The 22,490-nt window shown below is 38.2% G+C and overlaps 1 protein-coding gene across 1 annotated transcript in view; it reads left to right on the plus strand.

Annotated features, from left to right (window-relative positions):
• Positions 1-22,490, plus strand: part of HERC1 (HECT and RLD domain containing E3 ubiquitin protein ligase family member 1) — an 83,205-nt gene that overhangs the window by 37,233 nt on the left and 23,482 nt on the right. The window contains 21 exon segments of the mRNA XM_066328792.1: positions 5,294-5,565; positions 5,880-6,095; positions 6,185-6,305; positions 6,853-7,090; positions 8,002-8,195; positions 9,140-9,295; positions 9,520-9,626; positions 9,859-9,969; positions 10,051-10,227; positions 10,870-11,109; positions 11,301-11,384; positions 11,862-12,382; positions 13,927-14,702; positions 15,381-15,579; positions 16,469-16,629; positions 18,195-18,311; positions 18,493-18,724; positions 19,446-19,570; positions 19,832-20,052; positions 21,234-21,502; positions 22,008-22,060. Of these exon segments, the coding sequence (XP_066184889.1) occupies positions 5,294-5,565; positions 5,880-6,095; positions 6,185-6,305; positions 6,853-7,090; positions 8,002-8,195; positions 9,140-9,295; positions 9,520-9,626; positions 9,859-9,969; positions 10,051-10,227; positions 10,870-11,109; positions 11,301-11,384; positions 11,862-12,382; positions 13,927-14,702; positions 15,381-15,579; positions 16,469-16,629; positions 18,195-18,311; positions 18,493-18,724; positions 19,446-19,570; positions 19,832-20,052; positions 21,234-21,502; positions 22,008-22,060 (4,590 nt within the window).

Genomic DNA, 22,490 nt, shown 5'->3' on the forward strand with positions numbered 1-22,490 from the left:
GAGGGACTAAAAAGTCCCATTTCCATCTGAATGATGCAGAATCTGTCTGAGAATCATGACTCAGGTCTTCTGTATCTTTAAAAAACATGGGACTGTGCAAACGTGTTTTTTAGGTTGAGTTACGATATGCCTCAGTAACAGGAGCCTCGATACTGTGGGGTAAGGTAAGAGTTCTGGTTTAAAAGGCTTCATCATTGAGCACAGTACTCAGAGGTTTCATACCTTTTAAAGTCATTTGGAATTGACTTAATGGATGTTGTCAGTGGCAGCACCCATTAGATTTCAGTATTTAAGTAGTGTGGAAGAGATGCCTTGTCCATGCATCATCATTTGAAACAGTTGAACAAATAAAGAAATGCTTTTGTAAAGCTACATTTACTGTGACAGCAGATGTATCATGGCATCCTCAGGGTTAGAAGATCTATCAGAAGGCCTCTGTCAACTCCTGATCTGTAGGACATTCTTTGAAGTCAGCATTTTTAGCTTTGCCATTACTCTGACATGGAACTCTATTTGATATCCTCTGTGTCCTAAAAGTAACCTAGGAAATGATCCTGGATTTGGTCTCAAGTACAATATGTCTCTTTGGTCTCAAGTACAGTATGTCTCATGGTTCCTGGGCTGTTGCTTAGGTTGATGTTGCTTTGGTCGTGAACGTCAGGAAGTGAGGAATAGTGCAAGACTTGACTTCATCAAAACTTTTATTACAGCAAGAACATTCTCTACCAGGTCTGAACACTGAGGAGAAACAGGAGAGACAGTCAATCTGTCCAGAACCTAAAAAAGCAGCTCAAATAGCTGTCACAATATGTACAGATGCCTCTGTTTTGGTACTGGAAGACTTCCTTGGGAGTCAGCACACAGTAATGAAAGCTTGTCTGCTTGTGCTGGATGATATATATGCCAGTTTTTATTGATAACCAGTGCCAGAGTCAGAGAATGCAGGGTGCACCTAGAGGGAAACATTCTTCCAACATCTGTCAGGGTCAGGAAAAGATCAGCTCAGTGGTCTTCTTTATGGTCTTTTGTCTCTTGTGACCTGTCTGTTTTGTGAATCCTAGTAATCTCCTAGTACTGAAGCATGTCCCAGTGTTTGGTGAGGGTGTAACTTGCTTTTTTGGATTGTCCACCCATTGTCACATGGCCAGCACCGTGCAGTCAGTGTCAGCTATGGATGTTTGTGATCCCCTTCAGTTTTATCTTCATTCTTGTAGTGTGCTGTGACCAATAAAGGAGATAATACTATGAGTTCCTATGGTCTTGGAGTATGAGTATGGAAGGGAAAACATTCTCTTTTACCTTAATGATCCACTCAGTCAAGTCTTTATTCTAATTGGCTTCTTAATTTAGTCTGTCTGTTCAGAAAGAGAACTGGGCTATCCCTGCTTTAGCCTGACGATCATCTGAGTATCATGTTCCTTGCTATTATTCAGTTATTTCTGTATTAGTAAACTTTTCCATCCATCCCTACAGGAAAAGTCTTTTTGAGTAATTCTGCAGTAAGGGATGATGAACAGCACATTGTTGTTTTCCCCTTGTATCTAAGTCCTTTGTTTTTTCTGTTGCTTAGATTATTTTATTCAATTTTGCAGATCCAGAGAGTGTGCCTGCATATGTTGTACATGTTGTGTACTGTGGATGCTGTACCTCACTTTAGGTACACTGCAGTAAGGAAAGCACAGCCAGCAGGGCAGTCATAAACAGCTACAAATGAGAGAGCGTCCTCCACTATCAGCTTTTCATCACCTACAACTTAACTCAGTGAATTTCAATGTACTTGTGTGTACTGCTGTGCCTTACTGACACAACTGGGCTACTCAAAAAATCCAGCAACTTAACTGAATTCCAAATTTGAATTGAAATATTTTAGTGTACTTGCAATAATGAATTCTGCCTTTGAAAACTGACAAATCGTGCTTAAGGAAGGGACTTGAATGTACAAGAATACACACATGAATGTATACAGCTGTGCTACAGGGGATTATTTCTTTTTTCCTCGAAGGTGGAGAATTTAGACTGTTATCTAGGCTGTATTCATGTCAAACATATAGCATTTTTTCCTCATTCGCTGGTGCTTGGTATATTGTATTGATTGAGACTGATTGTTTAAGTCAGAATAATATGAGGCAGAGATTTTATGAGCATGTTACTTTCTGTTTCAAATGTCTGCTTTTGTCTTCTGATTCTTGTGTGGTGTAGTGTATTTACTCCTTTTTGGCCAGTTGAGCCCCAGAAAAAAGAAGAGCTTCAAGCAAGTAACTGATGGCATGTTTATTTTTTATCTCTATAGCTTCCCTACATATTTTTGGTTTTATAAATATGCATTGCATCTGTGCCACATTCATTTAGAAAACTCATTATTACAAGCTGGCTTATAAGGACAAGTAAACTTCTCTTTTACCTGTAAACTTCAGGTTTATTCGTCCATGCAGCTCTGTTCATGTGGTTGTAGAGGCTTCTGGACGCGCTGTACCGCAATCAGTTCTGTGTGATTGATGTTACACAGAATCAAACTGAGCTCCAATGTAGTTACACGTTTGATTCTTCTGTTGATATGTAGCGTCTTCAATAGGGAAAAAATTACTTTTATTTCTCTGTGCCCTAATGGTTAAACATTTTTAGTTCTGAAGTATGCTCCTTTGATTTTTTGCCATATTTGTGTTTAAACTCTCTCCTTTGAATTATAACTTCTATTATTTTACATTTAATCTGTAACTCATAATCATAGCACTTTTCTCCAAATTAGAAACAATTTTACATTGGTCTAACATTTAAACATTCTTGCTAAGGTCTTAATTAGCTAAGATCTCATCCTTTCTTCAAATATGAATTCATGGAGGGTTTTATTAATACATGGTTGAGTTTCTTATGAGATTTGTTGCCTGTCAAAACTAAATTTTCCTCTGATGTTCTGTAAATGTGCTGAAGGTTTAAATCATAAAGTTTATGATTTAAGCCACTGGAATTGTTTTTTTTTTTCTTTACAAATGCTCTGATTCTGTGCTGTAACGTAGTCCAGTGTGGAGCAGGTGGAAGGAAGTCACTGTGGGCTGCTTTGAGCTCTCGTGCTGTACAAAGGCTGAAGGGCTTATGGAGCTTTTGGAAAGAGCTGTTGCTGTGTAGGCAGTGTTTGTGGACTTGGAAGTGGTTTAGCTGTGCTTCCTGTGGGTAATCGGAGGCTTCATTTATCTCTCTCATGGGCTCTGTTAACCATACACATGCCAGGAAATCACTTCCTACAGGAAACCAAAATTTTAGCACCTATTCATTCTGTTCCGTCTTATTTATCTAATGTTTCTCACTGACCACTTCCCCATGTAACTTAGATTTCAAAAGAAAGCTTTAAAGCAACTATTTTAAGAATTGATGTTAAAATTAGAGTAAGGTAATCTGTCTTTTGTTTTAAATATTATTGCCAGGTATAAACTGAGGTAAAATAGAGTAACAGAATTTCTTTAAATTTTTTCATAGTAAACATGACAAAATAGGTTGTTCTCTGTAAACCATGGAGTCTTAGTGTGTTATGTAAAGCAGCAGAGATTAGCAAATTAGATTGCACTTTGAGAAGAAGTGTTTGAACATGATCTTTGCATTATCCAAAATAAACATGAGTCTGTATGACTTCAGTACTGTGATGATTCTTTCTGAAACCATAGCAGTCTGCTTAGTAGGAAGTATAAGGAGTACTATGGAAATGCACATTAACTGTATTTACTAAAAACAAAATGGGATGTGAACAAGGTTTTTGTAATTTATAGCCCTGATAGTTAATTTTTTGGCAGCTAAATAACCTGGCTGACAAAAGAGAAGTAAAATTTCATGGTATTTTGAATTTGTAAATTACATGAATGCGCAAATTGTGACCCACAGATGCTGACTCATTGGAGAATAATGGCATTTTGTCTTTACTTCAAGAAAAAAGTTTTGTAGGTTGCTAGGAAAGTTACCCCAAGTTCAAAACCTCTGTGTCTGTCTTTGCTTGTTCCTATGAGCAGCTGCTGCAGGTAGGCAGTGTTTAAAGGAGGCCCTGAACTTTGGGTCTGGCTGTTACCATTGGAACTTAGCCTTACTGATGAAAGCAAGCTTTGGACAAATGAATTCCTATGAATCTGTGTGACTTTTCCCTGAAAATGGTGATGTTTAATAATGTTTGAAGCTGATACCCTGCAGAAAGATGTTTAAAACTGAAATAATACAGATTTGTACAAGTACTATGAGCAGGTTGTGATTCTCCAAATTATAACTTACTGTACACAAGGTAAATAAATATTTAAACTTTTTTTGTACATTAAGTAAATAATCCAAACTAAAATTTCAAAGTGAGTTTAAATACAATTTAGGTTCCTACAGAGGTCTCAAGACACTATCTCTCTGTACAGATGGGAAGTTCTTCTGAGCAGAGTGTGCCTTCTTGTAATACTTTGCAAGTACAAGTGGACAAGCAGCACGTACAAAAGGAGGAAGATACTAACCGATGCCTATCAGTTATGACTTGAGTGACATTGCACTCATTTATGCCAGAGAGAGAGTTCTAGCAAAACTCTCTGGGAAATGAGATCAAACCTGTGGTGGTAAATTCCAGTACTGCAGACTAATGACCAGTGCTCATTTGAAGAAGTCCATTTATTAGTGGCAGTAAAGTTTCAGATAATGACATGTGGATGATAGGAAATACTTGAAAATAGACTTGTGAAACTGTCAGATGAAAAAGATCTAGCACTTACTCTAGACAGTGTTTAATATACATGGATCTGTCTTGAGTCGAAGTAAATGTTCTCCATTAGTCTAAAAAAGATTTCTGTTCTCTTCTGCAGTCATGAATTCCATAAATATTTCATTCGAAATAACACTGTGCTTTTTCAAAACTATGAAATGAAGTGATTAAAACTAAAACCACTCTTGATTTATGTTTAAACCTCAAAGTAAATATCCAAGTGCCTAAGTTGTGTTGGTAGAAAATATTTTCTTTACTGTTATGTCATTTAGCTGCAAAGCATTTTTATTCAGTGTTCTAGCTTTAAGCTGAGCAGTTTGAGTGGCTTCTTTTTGTTTTTTTGCTTGTCAGCTTGTTGCAATAGTGCTTAACATTTTAAGGAAATATGGCCTTTTCTTTAAGGAAATTGCTCTAAATTTAAATCAAGTGTTTTGCTCTAAGTTGCTTAATGCATGGTATAATTAACATGAATATTCATTTTCCACCTGTGTCAGTAGCAGCAGCAGCTCAGTCTTTACCTACTGCCAAAATGTGTTGCCTGAATTGGATTTGATGAGACTTCCTTTTGTGTACCTTTAGGAGCAATACACAGTCAAATGGAATCTCTGAGTGACTCGTGGGTTCGACTGAAACACAGCAGAGATTGGTTATACACATCCTCCTACTCATTTGTTGAGTCTGATTTTGATCTCTCAAGATCCCTTGGAGTTCATACTTTGATTGAAAACGCTGTCAGTTTTGTAAGTGGAGATGTGGGAAACTCTCCAGGATTTAAGGAACCAGAGGAAAGTATGTCCACCAGTCCACAAGCATCAATAATTGCAATGGAGCAGCAGCAGTTGAGGGCTGAGGTAAATTTCAGTTTAATTGCTGTTCTTATTCTTCATATGTTATGTTCATTATAGGAACTTTTTTTGAAACAGTGTCCAAATTCTCTGTTAAAGTAATTTTTCCTTCTTTTCTGTTAAATATTTTAATTGGAATTGGGGACATTATATAAACAAACTAAAACAAAACTGAAAGTATTTCCTATTTTAAAGAAATATGTGAAGGAGAAAACAGTGACCTCACTCATCCTTGCTTACAGTTCAGTATGATCCAGTTTCCATTTCTAGGGGTGCTGGCTACTTACTTAGTATTGCCTTTTGCCTGCCTTTATTTTTAGCTTCGTCTGGAAGCACTTCATCAGATTTTGGTGCTTCTATCAGGAATGGAGGAAAAAGGCTGTGTGCCATTAATGGGAAGCCGCCAAGTACCAGGATTTCAGTCTTCTTCACTGCTTACTTCTGTTAGACTCCAGTTTCTTGCTGGCTGCTTTGGTCTGGGCACTGTAGGACATGCAGGGGCCAAAGGAGAGAGTGTAAGATTGCATCACTACCAGGTGTGTACTTCAGCAGTTTCTGCTGTTTCAATAACCCAGTGATAAAAATGTCTTATTTTTCATAATAGTTATTTGTTTGTTTGGCCCAGGATGGTATCAGAGCAGCCAAGAGGAGTATTCAAATTGAAATCCAGGTGGCTGTGCACAAAATTTACCAGCAATTATCTGCGACATTAGAAAGAGCTCTGCAAGCTAATAAGCATCACATAGGTAAGTGAAAAGCAGATTTGCAAACCAGATGTTCTCTAATGTACAGTAGAATAGCTTGTATATTTTCCAAGGCAGACTTTGGTATTAGTGACCAGAATTCACTGAGTTATCTATCCGACATCTTTTCGTGAAAGAGAGAAATCTGCATTTGTTGGTAGAACCCAGTGGCTATTCTTATCTGGGTCGTTTTGGTGTTTCACTTTGAGAAACAGTGTGAAACAAGTACCAAATGAAGTATTTCAGCCAATTATCCTTGCCTTAGAGAGAATATTCTGGTTTGAGATTTAGTCTCAGAACATATATATCACTATAAACTAGATGTGCATGCTTCTCTTTCTTGGGCAGTTTTGACACAGAGCTACATTGAGTTAAAGAAGAGTGCAGTGATTCATCAGAAAGACTACCTCAAAGTGTCTGACAAGGCTCACTTTTACTTTGATAATTTAATTAATTAAATTATATTTAAAAAATAATCTGCTGATCTTCTGTCTTATTATTCTTACTCTGAACATATTATTAATTAAAAACAACTTTATTTTAATCTTAGAAGCACAACAGCGTCTTCTGTTGGTGACAGTATTTGCTCTCAGTGTGCACTATCAGCCAGTTGATGTCTCCTTGGCCATTTCCACCGGGCTGCTGAATGTGCTGTCCCAGCTGTGTGGCACAGACACCATGTTAGGACAGCCCCTGCAGCTGCTGCCCAAAACTGGGATTTCTCAGCTCAGCACAGCTTTGAAAGTAGCCAGCACGAGACTGCTGCAGATCCTGGCTATCACCACAGGGTGAGTGTCCCTTGCTTTCAGGAAACTTCATCACTGAGCTTATCAGCACCCTTGAAAAATATGTAAGGACAAAAAATGTTGCTTAGAAATACATAAGTGAAAGGGGCTGGGTGGAAGAGTAGTCACATTATTCATAGGAAAGATGCATGTAAGACTAACAAATATTTTTCAGTTGTTAGTGTTTGAACCTGAAAAGTTCAGGTTCAGTCACAACTTTGTAGTCTGTAAACGCTGTATTCTAGTGATGTCCACTTCAGCTTTGTGTGGAGGTGTGTTCAGTTGATGTGATAAGACTTTCTGTTGCTGTGTAAAAATCATTTGTGTAAAAGCAATACTGATAATGTGGGAGTTCCTCAGAGCAGGACATTGTGCTTCTTTTCAGAATATGAAATAATTTTCTGAGAAATAGTCGTCTCTGCTAGAGCCTGGGACAGCATGCAAAGTCCTAGCAATATTTAAGTATTTAGTCTTAATCAGTAAAGAAAACACCAGTGGAGAAAGTATTTTCTAGTTGAAGCAAGACTATTGTTTGATATTCAGTACATGCATCTTCCTTTCAGTCTTTGCACAATGCGTTGCATTTACCTGCCAAATCTGTTCTGTAAAACAGCCCAATAATCCTACACCAAAAAAATCCCCCAAACCCATGGAAACAGCACCCCATCTTTAGAAATTTCAGTGGAATTACGATTAATTAACAGATGTGTTCCTTTTTTCCCCTGGAAAAGACTGAAAACTTACCCTTTGACTCCGAAGATGAGACCATTTTAATTTGTTTTAAAAATAGGGTTAAAATAATAAAAATAATCTACGCCTGTAGTGGAGGATAAGGAAAAGTAACCTGCTGCAATTATTGTTCTTCAGATCAGCTCTCAAGTCCTCTTACTTTTTCTGTGTGCATGTGTGTACAGAACCTATGCAGATAAACTGAGCCCAAAGGTGGTACAGTCCTTGCTGGATTTATTATGCAGCCAGCTGAAGAACTTGCTATCGCAAGCTGGTGTGATGCTGATGGCTTCCTTTGGAGAAGGGGAAGGTGAGGAAGGTGAAGTGGAATCAAAAAAGGTGGATTTGAATGGGGATAATGAGAAGAGAGACTTCAGAGGTAAATATCTTACATAATTTCTGTTACAATTGTAAAATACCAGGAAATGTAGCAGGAGAAACCACTGAATACTGAGGTCCTCTTCCACTCTGTTGTGTATTGGTTTTTGTTCGGTCATTTTTAATTCTGTGAATTAGATTAAAGTCATCAAATGATTTTGTACTCAGTTCAGCTTTATATGGAATTGATCCACAAAACTGCAAGGATAGGAGCAAGCTGAGAATAAGAATTACTTCATTGGGTTTGGAATTAGGAAGAGAGTACAGTTTTCCTTGAAAAATGCATTGGTGATTGTGGTATTTTTCATAAATGTGGTCATAGGAATTTAATTATCTAAATCTCAAACTATAAGTAAATACAGCTTTATTCAGGAAATTATTGTACTTGCTTTGTGTTACACAGTTTTATAGTCTGAGTGGGTGGCAAGAAGGTAACTCTGCTGTGTCATATGGAAAAATCTGCTGCAACAAAAGATTATCTGATATACTGGTATCCTTAGGTAGCTTGCAATCCCTTAATGAGCATTTTGAATTTTGGTGGAAATTGTGCTTGAAGAATTTATAATTGTAGCTCGGTTTTAAGTGTACATATGTTTTTGTTCATGCTTTTAACTGTCTTTACTTATAAATAATGCTGTCTCTGATTAATTAATAAGATAATTAATAAGGAATTAGAATATGAGGACTTCTCACAGAGGTCTCCTTCCCTTACCTTGACCCACAAAAGTTTAATGTTATTTTCTCTCCGTGTCTTGTTGAGGAGCAGGAGTGAGAGCACTGCTTGGTGGGCACCTGCCAGCCAGCCAGCCAAGGTTAAGAGCCAGTCACCACATAATAACTGATCGCTGTGCTTTTACCTGCAGAACAGGTGGTTCCCAGTAACCAGGACTGCTATTCAAGTTGTTATATTAAGGCTGTAATGAAAACTTTGCTTTAACTTCCTAGCTGCCCTCCGAAAGCAACGTGCAGCAGAATTGCACCTGGGAGACTTTCTTGTTTTCCTGCGTAGAGTTGTGTCTTCAAAAGCAATTCAGTCCAAGATGGCATCTCCAAAGTGGACAGAAGTCCTTCTTAACATTGCTTCCCAGAAGTGTTGCTCAGGTATGATCATGTCAAATGTGCTCCATGGTTACTTTGCATTTCTGTAGCGTGGTTCCAAAAACTAAGCCCTTTTAGAACATGTATTACATAGTGAGTGTTAACAGTTCAAACCAACTGCTGTACAGGTGTACAGAGTTTGCACTCTGGGCACTGGGGGCATGGAGCCAGGGGCAGGCCAGAAGCAGAAGTAACTTTAAGATATTGGCATGTTCTTCCATCTTCAGGAGTTCCCTTGGTTGGCAATCTGAGGACTAGACTGCTCGCACTTCATGTACTAGAAGCTGTGTTACCTGCTTGTGAATCTGGCGTTGAAGATGATCAGATGGCTCAGGTCTTTATATATTGTTATAAACTTTCACATTTCCTCAGAAAGTCTCTTAAACTTCTATATTTTTCATAGGTTTCAAAATCCAAATCAAGCAAGGCTCAGTGTAGTTACTTGTTAATCTAAGAACATTAAATATTTTGATGTTTATACCTATAAAACAAAGTAAAATTATATAATGTTGCTGTTGTCCTCATATTGGAGTTAAAATTATCTGAATTCTGTCCCAATGCCCCAGGTTGTTGAACGATTGTTCTCACTTCTGTCTGACTGCATGTGGGAGACTCCGATAGCCCAGGCCAAACATGCATTTCAAATAAAAGAGAAAGAACAAGAAATGAAGCTCCAGGTAACAGTGCTTGTACTTTGTCTCATGACTGAATGCAGCTGAATTACATTTACCACATATGTTTTGTCCTATTTCTGGTAGAAGCAAGGAGAGTCTGAAGATGAAGATGAGAATCTTCCCATCCAGGAAGTGTCCTTTGATCCTGAGAAAGCTCAGTGCTGCATAGTGGAGAATGGGCAGATTCTAACTCATGGAAGTGGAGGCAAAGGATATGGCTTAGCATCCACTGGAGTTACTTCTGGGTGTTACCAGTGGAAGGTAGGTTGCATAATTGTGTATTTCTTACCTTCTCTCTCATTGTTTTCTAAGTGTGCTATGATTTATTAACAGCAGCTGCCTGTGCTTTCCACTTATGACATGATTCTTGAGTAAATGGTAGTGTTACATTTGTGGTTGGACTCAATGATTGTAAGGATCTTCTCTGGCCTAAATCATTCTGTGATTTTCAGTCCCAAGGGGGGAGTTTGTGGCTTCTTTTGAGTGGTGGGATGTGAGTGTTTCAGCATGCAGATTTTAGACTGTGAACGTGTATTATGTGTTATTAGGGGTAACAGTAATTGTCCCTAAGGTCCATAGTCAGCATGCATGTACAGTTCTGCAAAACATACCTGCTGAATTATGTAGGTTTAGGATTTTTTTTGTATAAAAAGATTTTACAAAGCATGTGGTTTTTGTGCAAAAGGACACATCCGCCTGACTGACAAGAACAGTGTTTAATACATCATTTGGAGGGATTTTTAACATGGTTTTACCATATAAACTTACTGTTTTTCTCATTAAAAGCTTCTGTGAAAAACAGTTAAAAGTAGACATGCGTATGTGTAAGGAAGATTTTCATTGTTTTGTTGTGTTAGTGTATATTCCTGACATTTTTCCCTGTGTGTTTGTTTTGCCTGTTAGTTCTACATTGTGAAGGAGAACCGAGGCAATGAAGGCACTTGTGTGGGAGTGTCTCGCTGGCCTGTACATGACTTCAACCATCGTACTACCTCAGATATGTGGCTCTACAGAGCCTACAGTGGCAACCTCTATCACAATGGAGAGCAGACTTTGACTCTGTCAAGCTTTACCCAAGGAGATTTCATCACATGTGTGTTAGATATGGAAGCAAGAACTATTTCCTTTGGTAAAAATGGAGAGGTATTTAACATCAATTAGTTTTTTGGTGGCTATTTTGCAGTGGTAATATGGCATGGATAAGCATGAGAGTTAAAACATGGCGGTTTCAACATTAGAAGATTTATAATACAGACATAACTTTGTTATGTTTCGTATTTTTGCTTGTTAAGGTGTTCTAAGATTGCGGGATTTTTGTTTTGTTTCTTCCCTAGGAGCCAAAACTAGCTTTTGAAGATGTGGATGCAGCTGAATTATATCCTTGTGTTATGTTCTATAGCAGTAACCCAGGAGAGAAGGTAACTTAAATGTTCTTCTGTGGAGGTTTACTGGTTTAGGCTTGTGTAAAGTCAGTATCCATCAGAGCAGCCTGTATGGTGTTGCTTTGAATTACTGGCCAAAATGCGTTGCTAATACACAGTGTTTAACTCTTACAATCTATTGTAAATTTTAAATGTATTTTAGTATTTAGAATAGATTTAAAGACTTCATGTTCTACACAACACATTCTATTCTTTAGAAACCAAGGAGAGCACAGTATTAGGATTTCTAGATAGTCTTGTGTGAGAAATCATGAAATATGTAATTTCAGCATCCTTGAGTCTGAAGGACGGAGGTTTTGCTCAGTGTTAAGGTGGATTTCCTAGGGGAAAAAAAAAAAAAAAAGACTGTGCTAATAATTATTATTTCTCTTCAGCAGGCATCTCCAGTATTTATAAGAAGAGCTTATTGAAGTACGTTGGGAAGATAACTTGTAAACTGTTCTCTTCAAACAGGTGAAGATCTGTGACATGCAGATGCGTGGGACCCCAAGAGATTTGCTGCCTGGTGACCCCATCTGTAGTCCTGTTGCTGCAGTGCTAGCAGAAGCCACAATCCAGCTCATTCGAATCCTGCATCGCACAGACCGCTGGACACACTGCATCAATAAAAAAATGATGGAAAGGCTGGATAAAATTAAAGCATGCCTTAAGGACGCAGGTCAAAAACTGAAGAAAAGTCGCTCTGTTCAAAGCCGAGAAGAGAATGAGGTGAGAGAGGAGAAAGAAAACAAAGAGGAGGAGAAAAGCAAGCACAGCCGGCATGGCCTGGCGGAGCTCTCGGAGCTGCAGCTGAAGATGCTCTGTGTGGAGGTGTGGCCTGTCCTAGCAGTGATTGGTGGAGTGGATGCTGGGCTCAGAGTTGGAGGTCGATGTGTCCACAAGCAAACAGGCCGTCATGCCACCCTGCTGGGAGTGGTGAAAGAGGGCAGTACCTCTGCCAAGGTCCAGTGGGATGAAGCAGAGATTACTATCAGGTATGCCCATTTCCTACACTTTTCACTGTCTAGTAGTAGTGGTTTGTGGTTGAAAATCCTCAGAAGTAACCTATGCTTTATATTAGAATCATGCTGATCAATTACTTTAGTTTTAATTTTAGTTTTTACTGATCAAAAACGTAGACTTCAGTGATACTGAAATTAATGTTGCCTTGAAGTAGTGTTCATTCTCCCACCTGCCTTTGCGTGCTCAAGACTGGAAAGAGATGCTCCTTTTCCCACCTGTCTTGCAGAAAAGCCTTCAAAGGGAAAGCACCTGGTAGGAGGCTGAAGTGAAGCTTCTCTGAGCTTCTTGGTGCTCTCACAGGAACTGCCTGTGTTTTTGTGTGGAAAAGATTTGATTAAATTAGTTTCTTTCTTGAACTCCATCTGCCTATAGCTGAAAGAAGTCTTTTGAAGAAACTGAGCAGGGATTTTTAAATTTTTTTTTCTCTGCCAGTTACAATTATGTTCTGAAATAGCCGAGGTCACCTTACTTTTCCAGCTGTTGCAGCATTATGTCTGTTTTGTCTTTGCAAAGGCTCTTGTCACTTTGACTAAATATACTGAACTGCAGTTGATTTAGTTTCAGATATTAATTCTTTCAAGTATGCCCGTGTTACAGTATAGCCTTAAAGAGTGCCCTTAAAATAATTTGAAGCCTTATTTGAGTGATGTGGAACTGCACTTGAACATAAACAAGCTTTTGGTAAAGCATTTAATTAGGTTCATTTTATACCTTTTTAATTAAAACCAGGCTAAAGCTTGCTTTTGTTTTTAGGTAGAAGTTTACATTGTAAGATGGGAAAACTTTCTGGGATAATAAAAGGAAGATTTAAAAGTCATTTATCTGTTGGATATATGGAAAATACAAGGCGTATGGAAATAATGTGCTGCTGAATTTTTGTCCTGTTTCAAGTGAAAGTTTGTCAAGTTTAACAGTCCTAAATAGTACCAGAAAATATCACTGAATATAGATGGACAGATAGATAAATGTGTCTGCTAGGTTTTCTGACCCATGCTTTTCAAAGGTCACTGTCCTCACCAGGTGATCTGTCCTGACACACCAGAGGCAGAATTGTCCTGAGCTCTCAGTAGTGTGCTCATGGTGATGAATTGCTGTAGTCAATCAAAGCTTTTCCTTGATATTTAGAAGTTTTCTTTATAAGCTTTTATATCTGGTAACATTCAGGTATGATGATAATGTTTACCTTCAGATATTTTTTCTTAATAAAAGTCTATTACATATTTCTGATAAAAATATTTCCAGAGCCTGTGTCAGCACAGAATTGATAGCTTCTGTGAGGCTTCTGGGTTTCAGTGTTTGTTGTTGAAAACCTGTGTATGCTTTGTTGCATTTGCTTTGAAACCATATCTCCCGTTTTCTGATCATAACCTCATTTCCCCTGTTTACATTTAATTTATAGAATTCGTTTGTTTTATTAAATATATTTTACATCTTATTTGCCTACATTATTTCCTGTACGTTCCTCCTGTCTCTCCCTCACTTGCTTTTTCCTGTGTCATTCTGATCTTTATTAAAGCTTCCCAACTTTTTGGTCGCCTAGTGATACTCCATTGTATAATCTGGAGCCCTGTGAACCACTGCCTTTTGATGTTGCAAGATTTCGTGGGCTGACAGCTACTGTGTTGCTGGACCTTACCTATCTGACTGGCATTCACGAAGATACGGGAAAGCAAAGCACCAAGAGACATGAGAAAAAACACAGACATGAATCTGATGATAAAGGGGAAATGGACCAGAAAATGGAGGGTGACATTGGATCGGATACACGATTAGGACAAAGTGTTGATGATAACAAAGGACACAGTGCTACAGCCTCTAAGTCGGAAAATGAAATTGTTTCCTTTTCTTTAGAACCATCAACCCTAGGTATGGAATCCCAACACCAACCTGCTGAAGGAAGAAAAAAGAATCATGAACACACCCCACGAAGTCATGACATAGTGCAGTCGGAGATCCGAGCTGTACAGCTGTCTTACCTTTATCTTGGTGCTATGAAGTCACTTAGTGTTCTTCTTAGCTGTAGTAAGTATGCTGAGCTGCTGTTAATCCCTAAAGTGCTGGCAGAGAACGGCCACAACTCTGACTGTGCGGGGTCCCCGGTGGTGCACGAGGACGTGGAGCTGCGCGCAGCGCTGCAGTTCCTGATGCGGCACATGGTGAAACGCGCGGTCATGCGCTCGCCCATCAAGAGAGCGCTGGGGCTGGCAGACCTGGAGCGGGCACAGGCCATGATCTACAAATTAGTGGTTCATGGGCTGCTGGAGGACCAGTTTGGTGGCAGACTTAAACAAGGTATGTTTTCAAAATTTTTAAAATTAATAGTAACAATGATAATACAGTTAACATAGTCTTGTTGATTTGTAGTGGTTGTACTTCGGGGGAGTCTTAATCAGACAAAGAAATTTTGCAAAACTCTGCTGTTTTATAGATATGACACTGATTGTTTTTTGCTTTTTTCCTATTTCCTTATTTCAGTAACAAGTCAATGCATATCAATCAGAAATAAGAGGTTTTAATGTCTTTGATACTTTTAAAAGTGAGCAATACTTATATACTTGTCAGAAGGATTTGCACTTCTAAACCCCTTAAAAATTCTACTTGCACAGGTGAATTAAAAATAGCTGTATAGTTCATCAGCTGTATTTTTATACCTAAGACCTCTTCCCCTTTTGTCTGTTTTGCAAATAATCCAAACTGTTGCAACTATAAATTTGATTATCACAAACTTTGACGTAAGTAAATTTCTTGTTTGCTATTTACCTTGTATCACTGTGAGAATAGCAAGAGCTCCTGGACTGATTCACTCAAGTCCATCAGTTAGTGGCAGAATCTGCACTCTCCTTTCTTTCTCTGGGGTGAATTTTAAATAATGATAGTTATTTTTGAAAGTTGAAAGTTCAGCCATAGCTACTGTTCTGATCTACACAATTACATTAATGTTGCTGTAACATCCTTATTTTTCTGTTGCAGAAGTGGAGCAACAAGTAGAAGAAGGTGATCAGTCTCAGCAAGCCCAAACACCAGTTACAACCAGCCCTTCTGCTTCTAGCACAACATCTTTCATGAGCAGCTCTCTGGAGGATACCACTACTGCTACTACTCCAGTAACTGATACAGAAACAGTTCCAGCTTCAGAATCACCTGGTGTTATGCCTCTCAGTCTCCTGAGGTAGAACGCCCTATCAGCATGTATGATTCTCTGGGTGTAGGGAACCAGTTGTGTGATTTATGTAGAATATATGTCTTTAGCTGCCTAAGCCTTTGAAAATGCTGCCAAGAACTGCCTCTGTAGAGGGACACAGTTTAAATGTTACTTTGCCTTTCAGGGTTTGTGGTTTTTATTAGACAGCTGTTAAGCTTTTGCTATACACTGTATATAAGTGTAATATCTGAATTCTTTAAGAAGGAGAAAATGTTCTCCTTAAGTAGTCCCTCAGTTCTCATGTTTATTTGGTATAGTTCAAATTACAAGTCTCTGAATTTCTGCATTTTTACTGAATGTTTGGTTCTCAAACTAGAATAGATCTTGGTAGGTAACATTCTGTAAAGCTAAGATGTTGTTCAGCTTACCCTGACATACTGAAATGGAAGATAAACTCCTAAATTTGCAGAGGCAATTTGTACTGTCGAAGGAAATCTGCTTTACCTTACATACTTTTCTAAGTTTATTAATTCATAGAAGTTTTGCAGACATCTTTCCATTAAAGTCAGAACAATGTCTTCATACTAGGACAGTGAGAATCAAATATATACCTGATTTATTAGTCAATCTGAGTTCTGAGCAAACTATGGAAATGGAAAAAGTGTTTATTTATCTTTTATCTCCTAGGACAGCTCCTGGTCTCTGAGGGGTTTTTTTAATGTCATGCTTAGAACTTAACTGTACAGATAAAGTTGGTAGGAATGAGCTGTTGCATCAAAGTATGTGTTGTGTCTTACCATTTTCAATTGCGTCAAGTAGGATTTGCCAAGTGCACTCCAATTGGATGTTCTTCTTGTGTCAGACCTTTTTCAGCATGGTTCTGTTCAACATAAATGTATATTTTTCTTTTTTCAAGGCAAATGTTCTCCAGTTATCCTACTACAACTGTGCTTCCAGCACGACGTGCTCAGACTCCTCCAATATCTTCTTTACCAACATCTCCTTCAGATGAAGTTGGAAGGAGACAAAGTTTGACCTCTCCAGATTCCCAATCTACAAGGCCTGCCAATCGCACAGGTAAACTTGTCAGTGGAATAGAAATGGGAACAAATTAGGAAAGTCACAGGAGCTATGGGGCTGTGTTTTAAGAGATTGAAATCCAACAGAGTTTCTTCTTAAGGCAAACTAACATGCAAAGCATTGTTGAAAACCTTTTAGTTTCTATTTTAGGGGAAAAAAAGATACAGATGATATAACTGTAGGCATTATCAAGCAAACAAAATGAGTTTTTAAAAGCTATGTACTGGATACAAAACCAACAATGAAGTATAATTGGAAACTGCTTCAAAATGTTCATCTGATTTGGGCTTCTTTCCTTGGTTGTGTGCTTCAAATAAGTGCAGTAATTGTCTAGCTTTTGTTGGATCGTATACCACACAGAATACAAGAATAGGTATATTTTATGGTACATGTGCCAGTGTTGTAATAAGTCAGTCGAGACTTCATTGTCTTCATTCAGGAAAAGCCCAATTCTTTAGTCACACAACTCATTTTACACAATTTTTACAGACCTCGTGTGCAACTTGTTTAATAACTTTCTTGCCAATTATTCTATTGGTTAGTAAAAGGTATTCTACTTGTCCATCAAGTCTCTCTATTCTTGGATTTTTAATGTATTTACTTTACTGATAACCACGGGACAAATCCCTTGCCGTTTCAGGTGCATTTGTTTTTCAATCCAAGAATATGTTGTTGTGCTGATGAGCTCATACACCAAGATTGTTTTCTCATAGGAACTCACAAATTACCCAGAAGAAGTGACAGGCTAAGTTTGGCAATTTAGCAGAGCAGGCCTGATTTTATGAGGCCTTTCTTTTATAATTCTTCTACCTTGTCTACGACACACCAGTAATTTTTACTCTTGCTCTTATATCTGTGCTATTAGTTGTGAGGTTTAGTATTCATGTGTTGCATAGCAACTGGTCTGCTCTGTTTCATGTCTCCTTTTTTGTTCTTTTGATTTAATTATGAGATTACTTGTTTCTAGTCATGATAGTGTCTTTACAACAGTGTTTTTCTGTTAGTGCATTTTTGTCTTCACTGATTAGACATCACTTTTATGGCGAGTCAGAAAGAAACTCTGAGTTTGGGGCAGTAACTGATCTTTTTAGAATCCCTTGAATGACTCTGCACAGAAATACAGCCATCATCCACAAAGAGTTTTTTTCAGATACGTTCCCAGTTCAGCTGAGGTCTCTTTCTGTAGCTTAAGAGGAATGTATAATGATCTCACTATTTGGGAATCTTAATGATTTGGACAAGGATAACTTTATCTGAGCTACCTAAATATAGATCAAATAGATAATTTGATACAGCTCAAAATAAAAAACAATAGAAATTTCTTAAGTAGTTCTTTGCATATCATCAATATCCTACTTGATCGAACAGAGTCAGTCAACATAACCTATGTTACGGAGAAGAATTAAGTCCATAAAGTATCTTGGCTTTGTGGAAAGAAAGTGAAAGAAAAGTTGAGAGTAGTTATTTCCTTAGTTCAAGCTGATATATCAAAGTAAGGTGTAATAAAGTAACACTAGAGAAGGATTTATGTGGTTTACATTTATCATTTTCTGTCTTTTAAGCTTTGTCTGATCCAAGCAGCCGACTTTCAACATCCCCTCCTCCTCCTGCCATTGCTGTTCCCTTGCTAGAAATGGGATTCTCCCTCAGGCAGATTGCAAAAGCTATGGAAGCTACAGGTAATCTACAGCTATAATATCAGTTTAACTGAAAGATTGGATGCGTATGAAACACTTGTTTTCCAGTAGAATACTTAATTTTTAAGTTCTATAACCATTTCTGTGGAAAAACAGGTGTTTTTTTTTCTTTGTAACCATCAGTGCTAAAATACAGTTTCAGAGTGTGATTTCCTGCTTTCAGGTGCCAGAGGAGAAGCAGATGCACAGAACATCACAGTGCTGGCCATGTGGATGATTGAGCACCCTGGAAACGAGGATGATGAAGAGCCTCAGTCAGAGGGGACTCCAGAGTCACGGCATGGGACAATTGTCTCTGGCAGTGGTGGGAAATCTGGGGATCACTGTTATTTGCAGTCTCCAGGTGATATCCCTTCTGCTGATGCCACTGAAATGGAGGAAGGCTTTAGTGAGAGGTCAAATAATTTTCTTTAATTGCTTGTAATCTGTTCCTGAAACTGGAAATCTCACAAATTCATTGTTGCTGACAGAGCGTTACTTTATAATGCAGCTTTTGAATTTTGTTACAGAATGAGCAGAAGCAAAGATGAAATTAAATTAGGTGTACATGGTGCATTTTTTTCTAGTGCTGTTTGTGTGCAGAACTGGGGCAGAATGTAACTGAGCATGTTTTCTTCACAACAAAAAAAGGAAAGAATGAAAAAAATGAGGGCTTATAGTTGCATTAGCTAAAAGACCAAGTAATAAAGCAAAATTTCATTAAACTCATGTTTTGCCAAATTCATGTGTAAGGCCAAAGGTGAATTGGCTCAGCCAGCAACAACAGGGATGATTTTATTTCTTTGAGAGAGGAGAAAAAACTAATTCAAGCTGATTAATTAACTATTCAAGCTACTAATTTACCTAGTATAAAATTGAGTGCTCTCTCAAAATTTCTGCCATGCTTAGGTACTAGGTGTTGACTTTGCTGCATCTAATTTGCTTGAGGTAGCCCTCAAAACAGTAGTAGTCAAAACAGTATGTATGTGCTCCTTGAAATTCAAGGTTCTTGAATTCCCAATTCCTTTTTTTCATCCATTAAAGAAAGGAAAAAATGCTAATAAATATTACTTAGTCACTGTATGTGGTTTCTCTACAACTTGGTTTGATTGACCTGTAAATTCCAAATTCCTGTAGCCCTGATAATCTGGATCATGTGGATAATGCAGCTGCAGCGAGTGGCCCTCCCTCACGAAGTCGGTCATCTGTCACACGGAGGCACAAATTTGATTTAGCTGCCCGAACATTGCTGGCACGTGCTGGTAAGGAACTGGAAGAATTCCAAGGGCTTTGCTTATCCAGGAAATGAATAGGAGGAGGACTGGGACTTCACTGTAGATAAAATTATGTTTGGAAAACTCCTTCTCATATATATACCAATGTATATTTAAGAGTTTTATGTGGTGATAAGTAGATTGTTTAGCAGAAGAGTTATAACAGAAAGGAAGTTGGAAGTACAGCCACCATTCTGCCATGGAAAATAAAAGTCCTGCTTTCCTGTTTCTCTCTTTTCCCACCTTGAGCGGGATTGTACCGCTCAGTGCAGGCCCACAGGAACCAGAGCCGCAGGGAAGGGATCTCCTTGCAGCAAGATCCAGGGGCACTGTATGACTTCAACTTGGATGAGGAGTTGGAGATTGACCTTGATGATGAAGCAATGGAAGCTATGTTTGGGCAAGACTTGGCTAGTGATAATGATATTCTGGGAATGTGGATCCCAGAGGTACTGGATTGGCCTACCTGGGTGTGTGTGACTGCAGCAGGGGCTGCTTTGACTTACTGCTTTTTGCATGCTTATATTTTTAAATTAAAAGTAACATGTATGTTTAGAGCCTGTTTGAAAATATCTTACTAAGTGCCAGCAGTGCTTAAAGTCATCTTGTATTCTATAGCCTCACTTCTAGATTAAGAATAGTGATTTTTTGTGTTTCTTGCTCTGCACTTCCTCATGTAGTTTTCTCCTCCCTCCCCTGAAAGGTGAGAACAGAACTCATATAGTTGTTCTGATGATACCAATTAGAAATCAAGTGGGTGTTCCAGATGGCATAGCTGTGTGAGACAACAAACAGTTGTAAATATTTCTTCTCCTGCTACTGCTAGTAGTATCCAATCTGTAGCAACATAATTTGCACTTAAATCAGTTTTTCTTAATTTAATTGTGTCATGTATTCCATTCTCTGGGAAGGATGTGGTGACAGTCCTCACTGAGTTGTTGTATAGAGCAATAAAAAACTATTGATGGAAAACAAATATAATAGCAGCACTTTGTTAATATTTGGATTATCCATGTCAAGTTAGGCAATCAAGTCATAAGACTCAGCTTTTCATCTCCTAATTATGATGCTACTTAGCTTTGATATGGAAGCAAATTGCAGGATGCATATTGAATTTTTCAGAGCACTTGCTTCACTGAAATATCTCAATGAAATTACTGACTTAGGACAGAAATGTAATTATGAAAAGTGGACTTCATATTGAGATAAAACCCTGATATTTTCTGACACAAATGGTAATTTTTGTTGCTCAGTAAGTGTAAAATCTGGTTGTCTGAATGCAAAAAAGGATTCTTTTCCTTTGTTAGATCTAGTTTCAGACAAGTTGGGAGGAGAACCAGATAAAGACAGTGTTGAATGTGACAAGGTTACTAATGAAAAGTTACACTGTCAAGAATTTTGAGTCAATCTAACATGAAATAGGAAATTGTCTCCTCTGAAACTCTACTTCCAAATGTTATTCTGTTCTGAGGTGGTCTTCATTATGTCATAAATTGTATGTTTCTGCTTTGCTTTTGTACAAGTCAACCATATAAATATCACTCAGTGGCAGAAATGTGCAGGGATACCCACCTAAGGATATTGGAATGTTTTCTCTCTAAGGTGCAGAAATTATTCTGTACAAATGACATGTGAAAATCTTGCTGTGCAGCATGTCTGCGAGTCTGAAGACAGAGAAGAAGTGGTGGTTTGTGAGCTGTGTGAATCCAGCGTGGTCAGCTTCAACCAGCACATGAAGAGGAACCACCCTGGCTGTGGGCGCAGCGCCAACCGCCAGGGCTACCGCAGCAACGGCTCCTATGTGGACGGCTGGTTTGGGGGGGAGTGCGGCAGCGGGAACCCCTACTACCTCCTGTGTGGCATTTGCAGAGAGAAATACCTGGCCCTCAAGAGCAAATCTAAAACATCGGCCTCGGAAAGGTACAGAAATAGAAGACAGTGGATAAAGAAAGGAAACTAAACATGGTTATGAACCATCAGCATTTTAAGAATTTGATTTAGGCAATAAGAATTCTTAGCAGGATTTTCTGATACTTAAAATTATTCTCTGTATTTGACAAATGCATATCTAGAAAAAGATTGATTTGATATTTCTGGTTTTTAAACTAAGAACGAGGAATAATTTCTTGGTATGTTGCCTCCTACTTAGTGACTTTTGAAAACTCAATTTTGTCTGACAATTCTAGCATTTTTTTCTGTTGACCTTTTACACATTCGTACTGCGAAATGCTTCCCCTCTCCATGCACACTTTCAGAAGCCATTTTATCTGTTTCTCTGTTACTAGGCTTTTCTGGAATCATTCGTAAATACATGTAGACCTAACAATAAAGTTAGACTTAATAGGGAACCAAATTTAAAATTGTAATGTATACTTATAAAATAATAGACCCACTCAGTAGTTTTCTTTCTTATTTTTTCATACAGGTACAAAGGCCAGGCTCCTGATCTAATAGGTAAACAAGACAGTGTCTATGAAGGTATGTTTTTAAGTTGAAGGGGGTTTTGTTTTTTCTACTTTCGTGCAAATAAACCTGAAGATGTATTTTGAAATGTTTTCCAGTTTGATACAGTATTTTAGTTTTGGGGATTTATTTAGTTCAAATAAGAGAAAAGAAAAATCTGTGGCTTCTTTCCCCTGTCTTTCATGTAAGCAGCTAAAAGGGCAAACACCTAACTTGGGGTTGATAAGGTCTTGTGAGATGTTACATCTAGAACTGCACATACAAGATCTTACATTCAAATATATTTCAAATATATTTCTGCCTTTGTGGGAGAAATTGATTACTGTAAGTTAAGTGTCCCAAAACTCTTGCTCTTAACTTTTCTCCCTGTGTCCAAGCTGAGAGCATCCTGGGGGTGGCTTTAACTTTAAATAGATTACTTCTGATGTGTGCGGAAAACCTTTCC

This window comes from Sylvia atricapilla, chromosome 13, assembly GCF_009819655.1.
Source record: "Sylvia atricapilla isolate bSylAtr1 chromosome 13, bSylAtr1.pri, whole genome shotgun sequence".
NCBI classification, from domain to species: Eukaryota; Metazoa; Chordata; class Aves; order Passeriformes; family Sylviidae; genus Sylvia; species Sylvia atricapilla.